The 21,253-nt window shown below is 43.3% G+C and overlaps 1 protein-coding gene across 5 annotated transcripts in view; it reads right to left on the bottom strand.

Annotated features, from left to right (window-relative positions):
* The window catches only part of NOD1 (nucleotide binding oligomerization domain containing 1), a 559,036-nt gene that overhangs the window by 328,643 nt on the left and 209,140 nt on the right, over positions 1 to 21,253 (bottom strand). For all 5 annotated transcript variants that reach the window (XR_014970015.1, XR_014970014.1, XM_085630630.1 and 2 more), the window contains one exon: positions 5,329 to 7,129. Coding sequence is in view for 3 of the 5 variants with exons in the window: in XM_085630630.1 (XP_085486756.1) it covers positions 5,329 to 7,129 (1,801 nt within the window). In the remaining 2 variants the exon portion in view is untranslated. The remainder of the gene's footprint in view (positions 1 to 5,328; positions 7,130 to 21,253) is intronic.

The following is a 21,253-nucleotide window of genomic DNA, read 5'->3' as shown; positions in this document are numbered from 1 at the left end:
TTTGTGAATTTTATGTTCCTCCCATACAACAGGATGTACGTAATATTGCAAAAATAACATGGTAATATAATATATAACACATTACAATAATGTTAATATAATAATATATATTATATTCTGCCCTTGACAGGAGTACATGTTCAGACATGTCCAGGGTAGGAGGTTGTGAGGCAAATATTCAAATACACTATTTGTGGAAGCCCTTTTACTCTGCAAAATATACTATGTTGTGGAATGAGATTTACTCTCATGCAAATATGTGTGAGAAACTCATTTCGCAAGAGTAAATTCAGGTTTTGTGAATGCATAATGTGAGTTTTCACTGATAAACCAACATATTTGTGCACTAAAGTTTAACTTAGGTGTGCTAAAGGCTTTGTGAATTGATCCTCCTCCTGCAAGTACAAGTACAGAACGCCAACCAAACTAATCATTTAGCTCTTAATGCTCTCCCATCCGCATTATTTAAATCTACCTATATTAAAAGATACCATAATAATCGTATTAATATTAACTATTGAGTGACACACATCAGAAACCTACACTTTTGTAGGGTCTTTAATAATTTAGTAGTATTGCTTGCTTATGTGGGCATTAATGTGTGTTAATGGACTGCCATGAATAATGAACTGGGGGTCTCATCAAATCCTGCAAATTGAGCGGAAATGTGAAATAGAGGGCTGATTAGTCCCACATAGCAGAGGAGGGAGTAAAAGAGAGATAAAGACCTCTCTATACAGCAGTTATTTGTTTAACACTGCTTTTTGCACTGTTGTTTTACTTAGAATGCGAGACACATATTAAATTAGTAGTGTTTTCTCACAATTCTATTTTAACACACCACTCTATTTTCTTTTGTTAGCACTGCACTCCTTTCGATTGTTCTATCATCCTACTATGGTTGGTCTTCTTACTCCAATCCGTTGACAACCTCGGACCATCCTTGAGTGAAATCACTTCCATTTAGATGTTCTCTATGATCAAGAGAAGCATCTTATTTTGGATTGGATGACCAGATGATAAGATTGATCACACAGACAATTGATGGGTATCCAAAATTCCGCTCTAAGGTCCTCTTAGATTGCGTTTGGTTGTCTCTTTCTCTTTCTCTCTCTTTTACTCCCTCCTCTGCTATGTGGGACTAATCAGCCCTCTATTTCACATTTCCGCTCAATTTGCAGGATTTGATGAGACCCCCAGTTCCTTGATTTGTTTTTCAATTATAGGTTTAGGGGATTAGAACTGAGGCAGGTCATTAAACTCTCCCTTAGACCCTATCATACTTTTTTAGTGCTTGCCATGAATAATGAGCATAAAGCGCATCCGAAGCTCATGTAGCACAAACAACTTGCCTTACCAGGAAAGTAATCAATGTTATAGATCATGAATTGCTCTGCCTGTCTCTGTTTCTCAGCCTGTACTTCTCTCTCCGCTATTCTTATCTCTTGGACTGCCCAGCTTGGCGGCCATGGCCCCCAAGTCTCCATGCCCCTGACTTGTTCTCTGCTGCATCCTCTAAGTCTTGTTGCCGCACGACCACCCTGCTATATTCTCCAGCCACTATCCCTTCTCCCTCCCTGACTGCCACCGAACACAGATGACTAGACCTACACTTGGTGCATAATGGTGCATCATGGGCTTCCAATGGGGGCAAACCATGGTAATAACTGCCCACGTCATAAGACTTCTTATTGACAGGGAAGACAAACATTCACTTTCATGTGCCAATAGAAGTTAACCTCACAAGAGTGGTTTTTTTTCAATTTCTGACAAATCAAACTTTGGCAGTAACAGGATTTGCACCTGGGACCTTCAGATTACGGTGCATTGACAAGGTGTTCAACCTGCCGATGCAGCCCCCCGGCACGTGAGAACTTAAGATATCATATGAACATTCACATAAATTATGCAAATACATTTTACTCTCCTGGATTTTAATTCAAGCAAATAACTTTAAAATAAAATAAGTGAATCTAACAAAAGAGGAAGACATTCAGGGTGGAGTAAGACATGAATCAAACAGAGCAAAACAATGCTGACGTGGACATTATTTCCGACATTAGACTGGAGGGGTCAGCATTGCGAGAAGATGCTTTTGAAAAAAAGGAAATGCTTTTGCCTGTGCCCAAACATACTAAAAAAAGACTCAAAAATACATTACAATCAAAGTGTTGTAATTTTCCTCAAATTTAAATCCCAGGGATTTAGAGATCCAGTTTTGTCCCAGGTAAGGTGTGAAGAATACATCTGATTTTGGACTGTTCTCTGCACTCGGAGACTTATAGCCTTTGATTTATAAAGGCAAAACTACAAGTACCAGACTAAAAAGAAGAAACAAAAACAAGAATTGACAATCTATCACACTGTTCCTGGTATTACTTACTAGTACAGTTTTTGAGACTCATTTTTTGGGCTGGGAGAAATCCAGAGCTCTCCTTTTTTGGGCCCGTTGATCAAATAACATAGAACATATTTCAACACCAAATCGTACTAAGGAATTATTAAAAGGTTAAAAAAGCGTTTTTGATTACTTCGCACATCCATTGGGGAAGGCCATGCCATAGGAAGAATTACAAACATTTTCATTGCAGTCAAAACTCCTAGATACTTGGTGTTTTTACAGGAAGAAGACTTTTCCAAGGGGAAGGATCAGTATGGCTAACACAAGGCCGGTAAAGAAATGGATATGATAATTGACTTGTGAAGTTTAAGGCAAGGGATGTTTAGGCTTCCCCCTAATAGGTGTAGGACTGTCTCTCTGTAAGATAAGAACTCGAAAGACAATATCCAGTCGTTTCAGGCAGTCCTTAGTGCGCATTATACAACAGGGAAATCAAGTTTGCTTTAAATCTTCTACTGTCTTGCATTTCCTAAGAAAGTTGACAGCGGATACCTCTTCATCCAACAACCGGCCCGTACCCCAACTTCCTTCTCTAGGACCCTTGAACGTCTGGTATTCAGTTGGGTAGCTCATCACCTCGCATCCTTCAATTCACTTAATCTATTGCAATCTGTGTTTCACACAGTGAATTTCACTGCAACAGCCTATGTATCAAACTTCCTCAGTTCTGCTTACCACACCCACTTTTGCACCATCCTCAATCTACTTGACCTTTTAAATGTATCAACCACTCCCCTGCTCTCCGGACCATTCGACACTAGAGGTTCTAGGCAGGACTCTTGACTGGGGCTCAGCTTGCCTTCTGTTTTTCTGTCTCTTGACATCCCTCGTCATTGGCAGCCAATCCGCGTCCTCTCCTGTCCACCCTCCACACCATTTCCATGGGAGACAAACATCTCGTATCTTGTTTCCACTGATGGAACACAAAACTTTTTTCCCTTCCCATTCCTTAAACTCCTCTGAACCAAATCCCAACCATACTTCCTTGTTCAACCCAGAAAAAGCACATATGTACACTTCTGAATAATGTATGTTTTGTGTAGTCTGCATCCGTATCTCACTAACCAGGTACATGTCTCACTACCCAAATCACAATATATTCACAATATAGATTTGCATAGTTACTGGAAGATGTTGTGTTGGAACGAGTGTTGCTCATTACAGAACTTTTGTTAGAAGGGCTACTACATATATTAATAAATATAAATAGGTTATGTCAAAAGAATATTCCTAATTGACTTGGCATACATTTGCAATGTTGTTTACTTCTGCCTGAATGCAGAATCATATGTGAGTTTTTCGATTTTTTCTTGAGTTGTGTGTAGTTCCAACAATTATCAATCTTCAAAATATCAGACTTTTTCCTTATGCCATTAATATTTTTGTTATGAATTCCATGAATACACCCTTCTCTCCAGATTCTATGCACCAGTTACACAGAAGGTGGACCTCCCCAGGAGATGGCAATAACGATGAGTGTTTTGCTTCACTAAAGCTCGTGCCTTTTTTTAAAAGTACACAACGGTCACACACCGCGTCTGTGGAGCCACTTGGAGATGCTAAAGATGGCTCCACAGCACCTAAGACACTGTGCGAGCGGCTAAGAGATCGATATTGTTTCACGTGGGAAAATGGAAGCTGCCAAAGGCATATCAGATGGAAATCCCAAAGTTTATGGGTGTGGGAGGACAGATTATGAACAAACCCCAATTTGTCAGAAACTATAAGGCCAATACTTTGTCTTCAACCAGATATTATTTATTATTATTATTATTATTATGTGTTCTTATATAGCGCTCAACTTACCCTTGGGCATCTTGGCGCTTGCATTGGGAACCCGTCCTGGTTTTTCCCTGTGAGATAACCCGTACTGGGCATCCCCAAGGTGAAAGCCAGGCATCCCGCCGCGGGAGGGCCGTTGTGGAGATTAAGCAAGCTTGTTGCCCAGAGCTGCATAGTGTGAACTCGTGCTTAGAGTGGGCACCGAAGCGAGAATTATCGAGTCCGTGGACAATTGGGCTCCGGACCCTGCCGCGTCGGGAATTGAACCCTGGTCCCGGGTCTGACCTTTGCTTCAGGGTATGCCTCCTCTAACCAGTGAGCTACACTTCTCCACGATATAACACCCGAATTAAAAGCAGAGCCTGCAGTCCAGCCCTTTTTCTTCTTGCAAACAAAGGTAACAGGCTGTGGCTGGGAAGTTCCTGTGCAGTATTAAATGCATATGCCTGGAAAGAAGCTTGTGCTTACAGCTTTCAAACTGGTCAGGGGACCACAGCCTGTTATACTACACGCAGGGAGAAGGCTGGAGTGGGGCTAGTTCATACAATGGATTGAGAGCAGGGTGTTCAAGGGCCAAGCTCTTTTAGGTCTAGCTTGACAGTTCAGCTGTCTGCTTGACCTATTGTTATCAATTCTTTAGCCCATACAGTGGGCTTTGGCTCCAACCACATGAGTATTAATCTCTCACCTCATGCTATTGGCTGCTTGGTGTATCACTATCATTCTGCCTCCTATGGGGGACTATTTTAAATCTCAAAGGTACACTGAATTACACTTTAGTATGTTTATCTCATTGTATAAAAGAAGAATATGTTTGTTGCTTTGATTTTATTTTTTACGGCAACAGGCTTATTCAATATTTTAGTTACAACTCAAATTGCAAGCCACACCTAATGACTTTGCCAACACTTGTTTTAAAAGGAAACTATCACTGCTTGAAATAAAAGTTACAGACAATTATTACAATTTCAGGTTTACCTATTCCACCCCCACCCTCCTACCTCCCTTACATCTTCACCCTTATTGGCGTAAAAGGATGCATAAGAGAAGTGTGCTCCAACTCCCTCTGTACATTAGTATTAAATGCCCCCACCCAGCATCCATCCAGCCAGCCTACTTTTAAATAAAGATATGCCTTGCGGTACCTGACCACGGTGAGCTTGCTGAAACATGGTATGAGTTGCTTCACTCCATAGTCGTTGATGTTGTTGTTGTCCAGCTCCAGAGCCAGACGCTTCTGTAAATGGCAGATCACAAAGGACAGGGCGCTGCAGTCTGCCGAATGTGCATTGCAGAATGTTAGCTTGATGTAATTTGCACAAATGCCCCTGGCCACAAGCTTCCCTACTTTCTGACTCTGTGTTTCAGAGATGCATCGTAGCATCCAGATGAAATTGGGCATGGCTGACACCCTGTTGAACTCGCCATCTTTTGTTCGTGGGAGAATCTTTAAATGCAGCTTCACCCCTCTAAAGAGGTACTGCCTGAGCACCTTCCTTTTCTTCTTGATGATGATGGGTGGAACCAAATGTCTTAAGAGGTTTTCCTTTGGTTTGGAAAGAAGACCACACAGGAAAAGGTTCACGAACTGCAAATGCTCATTGTTTCGGAAAGGATCCTCTTTTTTGATGTTCCTGTCTCGAAAGCAAGGGATGGGGTAGAGGCTGTGCTGGCGTGTCTCTGGGATGGAGCACTTGTTAAAGAACTTGAGCATCTCAAAGGCAGAGGCATTCTCATTCAGCACCAGGAAAAAAGCAGCAAAAAAGGACTGCAGGGTGAGGTGAAAGAATTCAAAGGTGGACTCATCTGCACACCCAGTGTACTCATCCACCGTTCTGAGGAACCCCAGCTGTAAGTCTTGGTCAGATAGCAAGGATGACACTTCATCTTGGCCAAACACAAAGTGTGATTTCGCTATTCCATTGTGAGCCAATCTACTCAAGGCAAACAAAACATCCCTGCAGGCTCCAAAAGTTTCCGCTTGGCTCTTTGTTCTTCCCTTCAAAGGGCTGGTTTTCATTGATCTATTTATGTAGACTTCAACTATGAGTAAAAAGATGTCCGTTAGGGTGATGGCACATTTAGGCAACTGGTAGCTGTCATACTTAGTGTGAAAATGCTGATAGGACTTAAATATAATCCAGCAAAAGAGAGGCACAGAGCATAGACTGCAAAGATTGGGGTTCGCTCCCAAATGGTTCAACACTAGCTGCTGAAACGTTTCGTCTTTGAAGAACTTTTTGGTGTACTTCTGCAGGTTTTCACTAGTAAACCCTCGAAGCATCACTCTCTTCCTGACAATATTTTTGGGGACCTCCGTCCCAGTCCTGGCTGTTAAGACCTTTCTTGATTTATCGAGCAGCTTTCCACTAAGAAGATGCATGAGCAGCACAATGGGGTGCGTAGAGTCAAAAGGAGAGGAGATCTCAGGAATCCTGCTAACGTCAAAGTCAGAATGGATCTCATCGAAGCCATCAAATGTGAAGATGGCAGTGTGGGGGAAGCGCAAGATGTATCGGAAGACCTCCTCCTGGTCGCCATCTGGAAAACAATTGTATTTGAAGAGTAGATCCTTCAAAGACATTGTCTCTCTCTTCTTGAAACAGCTAAATGTTCGGCATTTGAATCGAAAGAAAAATTTGGCATCATTGAAGAGCTCTCTCCTGGCCCACAGATTTTGGATCTTTTGCAGCAACACAGACTTTCCAACCCCAGCATCGCCAAAGATGAATACGGTTTCCCCTTCGGCATTGATCACCCCATTGTCATCGAAAAGGTCAGGCAAGCACTTCACAACTCCCATGCTCTCATTGGCGTCGCTGACCAGTTCCATCGAGATGTCAATGTAAGTTTCGTGAAGCAACATCTCTTCCTTCTGACTGTAGGACGTGATGTACTTGGTGTCTCGGCACAGTTCTTGGCGGATCTTTTTACTGTACTGGCTGACTACAGATGAAAGAAAGACAATTATCAGGCTGGTGACCAGATAGTAAGAAGAGATGAAGTATAACAGCAACTAGTTTTATTAAGATTTCCTCCTCATAGAAAAAATAGAGCGTTTTGAAAACAGACAACATTTTTGTGGAGTTGGAATGTGAAATGTGAAAGTATAAAAACCCTTTACCTCCATCCCTTTACCATGACACCATTAGCACACACGTTTTCATAATGTTTCACATCATTGGACCTTATATTTCAGGTGTTGGACGTGTGCCTCGAAATTCCCTTCCAACCGCACACCTGTGTAGGTCGCATCTGATTGATTCACAAAGCAAATAACAATTGTGGTTATAGGTTTCTTTTATTGATCACAAGCTTATGGGTCCTCTTTAATAGGATAATGCGACTGATGCAAAATCTATCAGGAAAAACACCAAAATGGTACAGTAATAGAAGAAAATAAAAGTACATGCTTCCTTGGTAATGTTCCCCACAAAGAATGGGTTAATCTATCAGCACAAATGAAAAGAAAAATGGATGATGCTGGGGAGGGGTATGTGGCAAGAATTTCCAATTGAAAGGACAGTTAGCACACTATTAACACGAAATACAATGTAAAGGATGCAGGGAGGGGAAGTGTCAAACCCCCAAAAAAAGGAAGCTGTGGGGGAGGGTGGTTTAGACCCTGGCTGGTGGTCCACCTCCTGCCAGGGCAGCCAGACCATACTTTTAATTCCTGTACCATCCGACGGGGCATTTACGATGAAAGTGCTTCTGACGACATAGCGGGAGCACATTTGGGCTCAAGTGAATGCCGAGCAGCCATCATATCATGGCAGCGTGCTTGGAATTTATTTAATTTTTTCTGAGAAATAAATACCCAGAACAATGGTTTGTTTCTCTGAAACAAAAAAGAAATGTCCTGTGATACATACAATTTTTTCTCTCTGTGCCCTGGGACTTTCTTATTTTTCTTTTGTTGCATGGCAGTCTTGCAGTTTACAAATGTAGCCCAATGCACTATGTATGAATTTGTAACAAAGAGTAATTCCCCCATTGGCCTTAGTATAATTGAAAGTTGGAGTAGCTTGCTCAAATATTCCTGAAGCTTTGCTTAGCAACCTCAACAAGGGCAGCATTTCAATGCATTTCATTAAACGCTCCAAACTGAGGCCCTGCTAGCTTTGAATACCTCTTCTGGTTGATAAGATTTAGCATGACAGTGCAGCTGTGGCAAGACCTGTTGTGACCAATGCTTTAACATATACCTACCCTTAGAGGAGTCTTACTCTCTCACTGCAACACATTGGCTAGTTGGTGTACAATTCCACCCTCTATAGAGTGCTTGGATTGCAAAGCACCAGGGACTATTGGACACCTCAAAAGCACACTGAATCATCACGCGATAAATGCTCTTTCTTATAGCTCCGTTATATACAAAAATCAATCGTGCTTCGTGTTTTTCAGTTTGGAGGGCTTTTCTTTAATGTTTTATTCGGGACTGAAAAGCAAGCAAGACGTATTGCTTTGCCAATGTTTCCTTATTTAGCAGAAAGCAGCATGACAACGCTACAAGAGATGTCTTACATAAGCACAAGAGGGACACACAGCAAGGCGTATGCGATCGATCACATAAACCAGTGTAGTGATCGAGGTTTTGAACAAAGAACCTGTTTTGTGATAAAGATGGAGCAGAGCACCAGCAGATCAAAGAAACACCATGAATAGGGGTACACAATACCAACCTGGACCTATGCCCACTTGCACGTCATCAATAGTTCTTCTATTCCGCTGGATGAGATGGCCTTCCTGGGTAGTTTAGGACACGGTGAAGACTCACGCTTCCTGGGGCAGAGAATTTCAGTGATGGGGGCTTAGATGCTTAGATGCTCCATAGCATCTCTTGTGCTAAAAGCACCAATTCATTTTTCAATATTAAAATGCAGTTTGCATCCTCAGGGGTCCTTCAGAGCGTGAATGAGTTTGATCACTCATACAGCCTGATGAGTTGTGCAAAGCCCTTTGTGGTGCACCATTGTGGAGGAAATGGTTGGTTCATTACTTAGTATTGAAGGTGGAAAATGCAAGTGTTGCTTGCCAGGGGTTTATCTTTAAAAAATATCTCCATAAAAATGCTGAATGTCTGTGTTAGAGTCGATACCACAATGAAGCAAAAGACAACGCAACTACCACCGTATGTGTGTAAATGGGTGTGTAAAAGTGCAGAACTGGAGGAAGCAGGCTTTCCAAAGACCTTGGACTCACAACCGGGAACGGGAGGGGAGCGCTAGCCAGAGACGAGGCGGGACTAGGCAGTTCCATTGGACTCTCTACAAGGGCTTGTGGTCTTTTCTTCTAACATGCTCTACAGATCTTTAGAAACAAAGTTATTACTTTTCACAGGGAGGGGAGTCACAATGGTGCCTGTCCCCTGGGAAGCCCATATGGGTGTTACGCTGTATTTTTCCACAAACCTTGTATGCATCTGACTCATTCCGCGGTACTCAGGTGCATCAGTAGCATTGCCGATTCCCTAGACGCAAACTTATTGGCAAGGGGGCTTGTGAAAGCATAAAGCTGATGCTTAAAGAGCAGATCAGCTTGATACCTCTAGGTTAGTATAAGTCACCTTGGCTTCTTGCAGCTCTCCCATAATCAATTGCCTTCTTAATCAGCTTCAGAGAGATGCATTCCTTACTGTGTAGGTGTGATCGAAGACCATCTAAGGCTCCAATTTTCATTTTTCTTTATACATGTGTATTACAGCCAGTGAAAGGTACCGTGTAGTGTTGTTTGGCCTCAGTTTCCTTTGAAAAGGTCTTTAAGGTTTGCTAATAACATTGGTTCAATTTTTGGACTGTGCTAAAAGTTTGTCAAATAACTTAGGTGTAGCCTATTTTTGGTCTTGTGCTGTGGAGATCTGTCCATGGTGAAAAAAAGTTAAAGGGGCGGTAAAAAAAAAAAAAAAAAAAAAGAGTAATTTTACATTACTGGAATATTTGCCCTCCATGACAACAAAACTCACTAAATGTAGTTATATAAAATGTGGTTAGAAAGTAGAACTTTACTGAAAAAAAGGACTGACGTTCTCTAGTTTGGTGAACAATCATTAACTTGCTTTTGGGAAATTGATATTAAAAATGCGCTCAATAGGCTTCAAAGGGTTAATCACTAGCACAACTTAAACATTTATTCTAAGATAATTTACAGAATCATAGCCATCAATACCTAGAGGATCAAAGAGGTTAAAATATTGAAAAGCAAAGTAATCCATTTGGATGGGGGGCGATTCCTTTCCCTTTTTCCACTTTTTAACTGTGGATACCCAGAGGGTCACAGACCAGCTGCCTCTCCTATTGCTTGTTGACTTTCCGCTTACCTTTGACCCTGTACAGCACTCTGCGTTGACTCTGGCCCTACTGATAAGACTAATATAGATATTTAATCACTTATTATTAATCTTTGATTGCTCTTTGATGGATAACATTAATTTGAAGTGTACTATGTTTATTTTTAGTTCTTTTATGCTTCTCCAAAAGGTCAAGAACGCAATATTTGTTTAAATTATAATTGATCTATTTATGTTGTTTATTCCTACTCTTTTAACTTATTTTTTAAGCTTCTTCCTCATTGGCCTCCGCATTTTTAAAGTCTGTGCAGGTGGGCCCATGCAGCATCAGATGTTGTATCTGGAAAGCATTGTATGCTTCACGATCTTTAGATTTTTCTTTCGATTTCTCTTTTCTTAATTCAATTACTTTTATTCTCTAATGTGCAATGGTCTCTGATATCAGGACCCAGTCTCAGTCTGTCCGTTCTCCAGGAGTCAGACATACAGAAATCCATTCCAAGCCAGTTAGGACACCTTTTTCCAAACTCCCTAACAAGTTACAGCAGTGGCACAAACATACACAGGCCTGGAAGCTCTGGAGAATGGGTGGATGGAAACTGGGAAGGCCCTTTACATCTGGGCTATGAAGCGGTAGTGAGAGGTATGCCCCTTAAAAGGACAGCAAGCATGGAGTACAGCGCTGGCAACAGCGGCTTCCGAGTCAGTTTGCACACTTTCTTTTGTAATTACCCATTCCCGGTCCCATTGGGAATTAGCTTCCTCCTGGGCAGGGGTCTAGCAGTTTTTCACCTTCTCTCTGTGACCCCTACAGATATGTGTTCATTTCCAGTTAGCATTCCTCTATTGTGTTTTTGATCACTTACCAAAATCTCCAAAACCGAAGCTCTGCTTGACTAATACTTCCTACCCTTTCAGTCTCTGGCTCCATCCTGGTCAGGGCCTTCTTGACCGCATTATAGGCCCCCGGGCAATGCAGTGCCCTGGGCTCTGCCTACACAACCACTCACAGGAATACAAATGTTTAATGGAAAATGAGTGTTAAATTCTGGGCTGCATGGGGTCCCTATGCTCGTGAGACCCCCGGGCAACTGCCCAACGTGTCCATGCATTCAGAAGGCGCTGAACCTTGTAGCCGGTGGGCTAGTCATAGCCTCCCCTTCTAAATCCCAATAATCACCATATTGAGTTTGGGCTTTGGAGTGATCCATGGTTGTTACAGATCTGTTTCTAATGTGTTGTGTGCTAGAAACCTAAAGGTCTAGTGAGTGTTTGTGAATTCTCAAGATGTGCTGGGCTGTCTCACCATCAAGACCTTCCCTGTCTCTTTTCTCTCCTGAGCCATCTTTGCACCGGGGAAACTTATCTCCATGTGAGTTACTTGTCACACTGAGGGTGCGCTGTCCTAGGCAGTGAGGTTGGTATTCTCCACTCCTGAGAAACCACGGCTAGTCCTGAGTTTTGACATCAATTATATTAACTATTATTGGTTCCTTTGTGTCCTTTCATCTCTCTTCTAGTGAAGTTTTTAGTTTGCCTAGAGGTGCCATCTCGGTACACCAGGAGTTGGTAAAGTTCAGTTTAAAAAATGTCATATATTTTGTTTGTTTTTATGGTTTTGTGCCATTCATGATAAAACATATCTTGACAGCTTCTTAAGTGGTCTGCAGGCATATCCCCCAGCAGAGACGCATATAATGCATGCCACTCGTGCATCAAAGGCAAAACTATCACGGATGCTCTTTTAAATCCAGATGCCAATCACTTCTTTTGATAGTTCATCATTGCTTAAAAAAACACCTTTTTCATCCTTAAGCGATCATTATCAACAGTTTCATAGGTTTCCATTCCAGGCAGCTATGGCCAGTTCTCCTCTTGACAGTTCCACTTTGCCCTTCTCGGTCTATGATTTTTGCCAATGACAGGCCTATGGTGAAGCACATTCTGTTTGTAACCTATTATAACAACATGCCCTGATCATACAGATTATCAGAGATTCTTGTTTATGGGATTCCTTCTTCCAGATATTATTTTGACAATTATGTGAGGGTACAAAATCAATCATTTTCAAAACCTCACAGGCTATGGATGGGGCTTGTTAATAATTGTGTTGGATAAGAATGAAATTTCTCGAATTCTTCACCCCAAATTTCACCTTGCACTTTCTAGGCTGATGAGGTACCTATGTATAGATAGGACACACACAGGATCTCATGTATTCCTCAGTAAATCTGGTCTTAACTGGAAGCTTCTTTCTTCTGGTCTGAACAGACCTACAAGACCTTCCATTAGGGTTAGATTATCTCCAGTTAAACCCTTCACCCATCCCCTTTGTGTAAATGGTGCTCCTGTGCCTTATGTAAAAACACGACTTTTGATAACCACATTTTATTGGTTTGTAGACCCCGGTAAGTGGGGGGAAAAAACTTTTGACTATGCCTCTCTCAAATAATATTACTTTATTTTTATTTTATTTATTTATCTTTATTTCGGTCTCTCGGACCATAAATGAATACAGAAAAATACAATAAAATCATGGCAATATAAATATATTCATATTTCATTTAAAAAATAAGAAATTACTCAGTTTGAAATAAATCATCAAGTTAGTTCGTCTGCTGAAGTAATTTAAGATGGCGCAAATGGATGAACCACATAGACGTTAAAAATGTAGCAACAGCAAAGGCTATTGAAACCGAAAGATCTGTCTTCAATATTCTAAAGGCAGGGAAATACTGTCTAAAGCCCAGATTTCGAAGCAAAGGGCGAATCCAGTACATCCTTGGTCTTTGGTATGCTGGGCAGAAGAATATAACATGCAAATCTGTCTCTTGTTGTTGCTTACAAAATGGGCATAGGACTGTGTGATCTGAGTGTGCCCAATGTGCCGTGTATGCCCTAAGAGGGAGAGTATTATAGCGCCATTGCATAAAAAGCTTCCTTGTGAGTGGCAGGCCCATGTCATTAAAAGTCGGCTCTAGATAGTATGAGTCTTTGAAGGCCAAGAAATAGGCAGTGTGGGACCCCTCCCGCACGTTTGATATAGCATCTCGTAGGCAGTGCTCGTAATAAGCCTTCGAGATTAATTTGCGAGAGACCCTGGGGCATGCTGTTCCAGGGTGGTGCCACAGATCTAGTCTGTCTAATAACTCACAAGTGTGCTTTATGTAACTTAACCATGGAATTTGTATATTCTTGCAAAGACGCAAAATCTCTGCCAACTCGGCTCTATATTTAGAGAGTTCCGGTGAAGACCAGATTTTGCACCAGAAGGTTAGAGGTTTAAGGCCCAACTCTTCTGAAATCGGTCTTAGACCCAAATCTAGTCTAAGTGGCAGGAGAGGTGTACTTACAGGCAGGGCTGCCAACTGCCTGAGAAAAGTATTCTCCGTTACCTGAAGCTTCTGCATTATCGTATGCCCCCAGATTTCTGCTCCATAAGTGACTGTCCCTCTAGCCTGTACTTTTTAGATTTGTATACGAGGGCCTAGGGGCCTATAGGTCAGTCCTTTGGTCATCCTGGCAATACCGCCCACCAATTGAGTCAATTTGATATTTGCCCTTGTTTTGTGTGCATCCCAGGTCATAGACTGATTAATGACTATCCCCAAGTATTCAAAGGTATAGACCCTCTCTAGTCTAGAGGCCCCTATGGTAGGGCTTGCACATGTGGTAGGGGGCGGGTTGAAGATCATGTATTTCGTTTTGGCAGCGTTGATCTCCAAACCGCGTTCCACACAAAAGCTCGCGAACCCATCCAGGACCCGTTGCAGACCCATAGGGGATTTGGAAAGCAGCAGGGTATCATCCGCAAACATAATTGCAGGAACCCTGCTGCCATCCAACTTTGGGGCATCAATGTTACTCAGGGCGCTAAGATGATTTATAACCCCGTTGACAAAAAGACAGAAGAGGGCCGGGGCAAGGACACATCCTTGTCTAACCCCCCTGTCAACGGGGAAAGCGTCCGATAAAGTGCCTCCTCTTCCACATCTGACCTTGGCAAAATTACCCTGGTGCAATCTTCTCAAAATTGAGAGAATATCAGTAGGAACCCCCAGGTCCATTAGCACCGCCCATAATTTGTCCCTGGGCACCAGGTCAAAGGCGGCGCGAAGGTCCACAAAAACTGTGTACAGGCTGCCGCCCTCGATCAGCACCGTCTTCCAGTATAGGAGATTTAAACAGAAGATTTGGTCAGTGGTAGAAATACCTCTTCTGAAACCTGCTTGATAATGGCTCATGATCGCCGAATCTTCAATCCATTCTTGAAGTCGATTTAGAATGAGTCTGCCAAAGATCTTCTGTGGAACATCTATAAGACTAATAGGTCTGTAGTTGGCTGGGAGCAGAGGTGAGCCCTTTTTAAAAATTGGCACAATCTCTGCGCCCAGCCAAGTACCTGGCACGGCCATGCCTCCAAGAATGGCATTGAAGAGAGTCATAAGGTAGGGGGACCATACATCTGGTTCCTGCTTAAACAAATCACCCGGGAGCCCATCCAGCCCTGGGGCCTTTCCTGATGCGAGTCCAAGGACGGCAACACGTACCTCCTTGAGTGTAAACGGCTCGCCGGTCTCAACGGGGCAGTGGGATTGGCTAGGCTTTGCCCTGGCGTCCTCGGGTAATTTGTAGAGGGATTGGAAGTGGTTCTGCCATATCTTAGCTGAGATATTAGGTTCTATGGCAGATGTCAATTCCTCTGAGCCTGTGTTGACACAGCGCCAAAATTTGCGCGAGTTTGCACAGGCCAGGGAGTTGGTAAGTTTAATCCATTTGTCGTGTTCCCACTCACTTTTGGCATTAGAGATCAAATACTTGTGTGCCAATCGCCTCGCCCTGATGTCCTCACTGCCCTTTCCTTCTTTGATTGATCTAAGATCATCAGTTTTTGCCTTACGGCAGGCACCATTATACCAGAGAGGGCCAGATATTTTTCCATTGGACCTGGTTGTTTTTTTAGTTAAAAATTCGGAGAGGGTTTTAGCAAGGGCAGCATGTAGCTGTCCTAATTTGAAATGGGTGTCCACGGTGGTGTCTTTCATCATAAGCGCCTCCACCTTTTCAAGTATGGGCACTACCTGTGCATATAAATTGGGTAATTTGGCCGGATGGGAAGATATTAACTTCCACTTTATACTACGCCTATTATTCCCAAGGACCAGGCTCTCCTCAGTTGCCTCCCTTTGTTCCCCCGTAGCCGTGGGACCGGGATGGCTATAATTTAATTCGAGGGCATTATGATCGCTATCGTCCCTGTTGGTAACCCAGAAATCTTTAATATGCGACCAGGAGGGCAAGGGGACCAGAATGTAGTCCAGCCTAGACTCACTACCCTGCCTGTTAAAAGTACATCTTGCCGGAATATCGGAGCTAAACCTTCCATTGCATGCCCGCAAGCCGTATTTCAAAGTTAGGGAGGTGATTTGTAGGGCCAGGGGGGACCATGTTTTTGGAGCCGAAGCCTGCGGGGGCGGTATATGCCAGAGGAGATCCTCCTCCATAGCCAGGTCTTCCATGGTACCCAAGAGGGGCTCGTAGTGACAATTAAAATCTCCTCCTATGAGATAAGGGGTGCCCTCTGCTATGTCGTTCAAGAACAGAGCAAGCTCCGCAATAGTGGGTTACTCCTGGGTGATGTTAGTTGGCCTGGAATAGATATTAATCAACAGGAGGCTTTGAGCATTTGGCCATTCCAACAATACAGCAAGAATATCTGCCGAGTTAGTAGGAAGTACATCAGCCCTGCAACCCAGGTCGGTAGCAACCCATGTTGCGAGGCCGCCAGAAGGGCGCCCTCTACCCCCCCATGATGCGCGAGTTGAAAATGTTGCAAAACCCGAGTGGGTGATGTCTTCTCTTGCCCACGTCTCTTGGAGCAGGCAAATATCTTTCTGCTCAATAAAGGGGCTCCAAGACGGGTTATCCAATTTGTTGGCTAAGCCTGCGACATTCCAGGATAAAATCCTAAGGGGGGAGGAATTATCTGCTAAGGGGGAAGGACTTAGGTATACAACCTCTTCCGAGGCCATCCTCCGAAGTTGGCTCAAACCATGATTACTTCCATGATTGACCCACTCAGAAGGTGGAATAGAGGTTAGATGTGTAGTCCCTAATCCTCCCTCTGCATAAACTTTAGTGTGCAGAGAGTGCTCCTTCTCTTTCAAAGGTACTAATTGACTGTTGGCTACTTTGTTCTTGTTTTTATTCGTGGCGCCAGCACCCTCTGGCACAAACGGTCAATCCACCATATCTAGACAGCTAAATCGGTTGTGAGTTTGAACGCGATCTGATCGGGGGAAACCTATAGTCAGGTTCTCCCTACCTGCCCCATGTCTCCTACTCCCATTTCTCCTAGGTACAAAAACCCAGCCTTCCTCATCTTGATCAATAAATGTGGGGATAGAAAAATGAAAGGTGGAGGCATTGGATAGAAGATCCCGTCGTGATATGCGGGCAACTACATATAAATGACACTGTGTAGGGATCCCTAAAGTTGATCAGTACACAGTCACCCTTAATGGGTTTTTTGGTATTCCCGAGCCACGGAAGTCTCCTCACCATGAGGACCTCGCTGTTAATGCCCAAAGGGAGGGGCCTATTTTTAGAGAGCCAGTGAATGACCTTGTTTTTTAAGGCCATCGCTGGCTCACTACTTGGTGGTTTTAGTTCGGGAACAACGGCTAGAATGACTGTGTACGGAGCTGACTCGGGCAAAAGATTTACTGGCCTGTGTCTGCTCTCTTGACCCTGTATCCGTGTTTGAGATAGAGTTGGCATATCACAGGGGCAAGGAGTGGGTTTGCAAGGTTGAATCAAAGGCCTAGGTATTTCGGAAGAAGATGGTCTTAGAGGGTGTGGATGTACAGACTTTTGTGCATCACAGCCTTCCCTGAGTTGGGGTTGGGGTGGTGTCATAGAATTCATGTTTGCACCAGGTGTTTTGGAAGCATCCACTAGCTGATCAATTCCCTTTTGAAAATGTATTAGGCGTGATTCCAAATTTGCCAGGCGGTCTATTAGGGGGATGAGCATTTCATTCATCAGAGATTTTATGTCAAAAAGGGAAAAAGGAAAACCCTCCACCCGTGATGTAGTACTTTGGTTAGATGGTCTATTAGCCTGGGTTAGAGGTGTATCCAGCCCCGTACGATTCGCGCCCTGATGGTTTGCTTCGCCCCTTGGGTTGAGCTTTGGGATCTTTGGCCTGCGCCCCCCTACAGTTTGGACCCTTCTTTTTCTTTTGGGAATTGCTCCCTCCCGGTCCCCCTGTGATGGCTGTATGATAGAATTAATACCATCAATAGTAGGTGTCTCAATGACAATGTCTGTTTTACGAGTAGCTTTAGCCGTAGAAAGCCTGGGAGGTGGAAAGGGTAATAGCCCAAGATCTACGGAGGCAGAGATATCACAATCTACAATGGATAGAGACGAGATATTTGACTCCAATGGTGGGAGAGGTCCAAGTTCCCTCCCAACATCAAGACTGGAGTAACAGTTTCTGGAGGTTGTGGTGGGGAGGTAGCATATGTAAGAGGACCCAATGACGATCTTCTGACCCAGTCAATTTCAAGAGAAATACGCCTCTCTAGGGTTGTTATATCATCGATCAGCAATGAACCAGCCTTGGCAAAATACAAGTCCAAAGTACCTGTAGGCTTTACAGCGCCCTGCGCAGTTTTGCTCCGGGTTTCTCTGGCAGACATGGTAGGTGCTCTACTCCTCGGTCTTCTCCCACGGGCTCTGAACAGCACAGGAGGGTGGCCCTGTCCCTGCCTCTCCCGTACTCGAATGGCCTCAAACGGCCCGCTCTTTGCCCGGTCTTCGCCCTGGACTGCGCCCCGCTCGCGTCCCGCTCACGTGAGAGAGGTAGGGAGCAATATAGGAAAGATAATCAGGGGGAGGGATCGGGAAGAGGACCAGGTGCGGCCGATCAATCCAGCAGCAAGGCGCCCTGGTCCTCGCAGTCCCGCAATCAAAGGGTAGTCAGGCACGTCCCCTCCGCTCCTCAAGCAGCAAGTAAGTTCTCCGTGGCAGCCCCAGTTGGGAAGTCAAGGTCCGAGCCTGCGAGCGGCTCCCGCGAAGCGGGGGCCGCGAGGCTTAATGTAGGCGCTGGGGGAAGGGTCGGGAAGAGGACCAGGTGCGGCCGATCAATCCAACAGCAAGGCGCCCTGGTCCTCGCAGTCCCGCAATCAAAGGGTAGTTAGGCACGTCCCCTCCGCTCCTCAAGCAGCAAGTAAGTTCTCCGTGGCAGCCCCAGTTGGGAAGTCAAGGTCCGAACCTGCAGAAAGTCTCAGGGAGGAATCTTAGTCCATGGAATCATCCTGACAGAGAAGGAGTTTCATTTTCCTTCCGAGCAATAATAATATTACAACAATGACTAAAACCAAGGTGATTGATTACATATTCCTTCTAGTTTAACACTATTTGACCAATGCTAAATCCCTAAACCTGGCCCCAAGCTTGTGTGTCATTCTTATGATAAACAGGATAGCGCAATTGTGGAGTTCATGGAGGGTAACCAGTAGCATAGCTTTATTGCCACGGGCGCTATTGCAAGTAAAGGAAAATGGCCCCTTTGAATGCTGTTCAGTAGCAAAATACAGCAATCATCAGGGTTTCTAGGCCCTGGTGCACTGCACCTGCTGCACTAATGGTAGCTACGCCCCTGAAGGTTACACATTATGGCCGTGCAACAGGTATTCTCCTACCCTACTAATTTAGTCTGTGCTTTCTGTAGACCAACCAGTGATTATACTATTGTAAATGTCAATTTTTGTAGCTGTTGCTAGGACTTTCTTAGAGAAGGTGATATGAAAGTGACCACCACTCTGAAATGTTCTAATTTCGTTTAGCTCACCATAAGGCAAAAAGCGATTAATTAGAAGTTACGAACAGTGTTACTAATAAGATAATCACCAATTTGTCATCAAACAAATTCACTAGGAAAAGCAACACACTCTTTGTGAGACTGCTTTTAGGAAAACATGTGAAAGAGAGGTAAATTTAGTTGATGCTCAATATAAATCTTGGATATTGGATATGAGATCTCTGATGAAGACTCGCTCTGTGATACCAAAATCAAGCAACACGTTAGATTCCAGCTGAACTGCAGGGCTCATTGACCCGTACACTTAAACAGGAAGGCCACAGAAACAACACAGATTGCCTCATTCTGACAATTCTTTATTCACTAGCAATAACACTTGCCAAAATGATATAACTTCATTACTGGATCATTTCAAAGGCATTCTACATCAATTACAAATAGGGTTATATTAAAACCTGCCCCCGGCAAGCAATGCAGAAGCACTTGTTCTCCAAGCTGGTGTGGAGTGTGGTGCCACTTCATTGTGTATCTGTGGAACTTGTGAATGTGGTCTATATCATTAATCGCCCACTACTGGGGACTGAACTGATGAACGCTGCTTTATTACCTTCTCTTAGGGTCCATACTATGCAGACTCTGTGGTTTTAATTGGGTCTTATAATCAAACTCAGAAGTATCATTTGCAAATACTCGCACACACATCAGGTCTGGAGCTTGGAGCGCTACGTGGTTCTTGCTGTTTTTCTTTAGGTACCCTAGATCCTCTCTAGGTGACAACTTTCCTCCAAACTTTACAGCAACTAAACAGAGGACTATACTATCTATGCAGATGATTTTGCAATCCTCAATGAGACCGCTCTCACGCCTCAACAATCATTGGGTATTACTGATACCTATCTCGCTGCGAAGTAGTTAAAGATTAATGTCACTAAAACACAAATATTTTGGCATTGAACTACATACATAAAATGGCATTTTGGAGACTCATACATTGGGGTGTAAATGAAAAGAAGCAACGGAAAATACATTTGAATATAATCTGACATGCGGATCATTTAGGACCATCAAAACCAATACATTAAAAACATTCAACAACGGACTTCCAAATCTTAATGGTAAAGCTGCTTGCTATTCTTGAAGCTATTTTTAAGTCCATGGAGTTGAGCTTGTGATTTCAAGTTTGCAAGAGTTGCAAAATATGGTTTATACCTTTAACTTCCAAAAATGTGATTCTTTTATTAAACGAGAGGATAGTCTATGATTCTCTTTTTGTCCTCTTTTTCTCTTTCCATTGACACTGATGTTAAATATGCTTATGTGAGTTATATCAGCTTTGTTTCAATAAAGGTTTCCTTAAACAAAATAACACAATTCTCTATTTAAGAATGTCTGGCAGAGGCAGAATAAATCTGTCTCCTTCCTGAAAAGTCAAATGTAAATTGAAACTTTAAACTTATGAGCCAGTTGACTTTTGCATTCACAGCAGATATCTGTGTAGTGTAACCGTAGGATCTCAGATTAGAATCCTGGTGGGTCCACCCAGTCTTTCTTCCTCTAGAGATCACAATAATGGTACAAGTGAACCTACTGGGTGACAATTGCGCCTATTATTATATGCTTTTAGACTTTGTAGAGAACTTTATCACCTATAGCCACTTGTTATTCTTACAAAACTGAATAATCAGTCAAAGAATTCTCAATTTCAGCGATTAGTTCTACAAGCTACACCCTTGATTAACACACCTTTTTATTGCTGAGAGGAAATCACATTTGATAAGATCTGTGGCAATCTATCCGGGTTTCTTTGTCCACAACTGATAACGATTTGTTTTGTCATTGCTGTGGTGAAAGCTGCGTCGTGCTTTCACTCTGCGTCTTCTCCTTGGGAAGTTCCCTCCTGCCCAGTGCTCGATTGTCCTGTGCATTATTCATCTGAACATGTTTACTACTC

This window comes from Triturus cristatus, chromosome 10 (genome assembly GCF_964204655.1).
Source record: "Triturus cristatus chromosome 10, aTriCri1.1, whole genome shotgun sequence".
Lineage (NCBI taxonomy): Eukaryota > Metazoa > Chordata > Amphibia > Caudata > Salamandridae > Triturus > Triturus cristatus.
The sequence above is the reverse complement of the archived record's forward strand: the minus strand, read 5'-3'. Positions and strand labels throughout refer to the sequence as shown.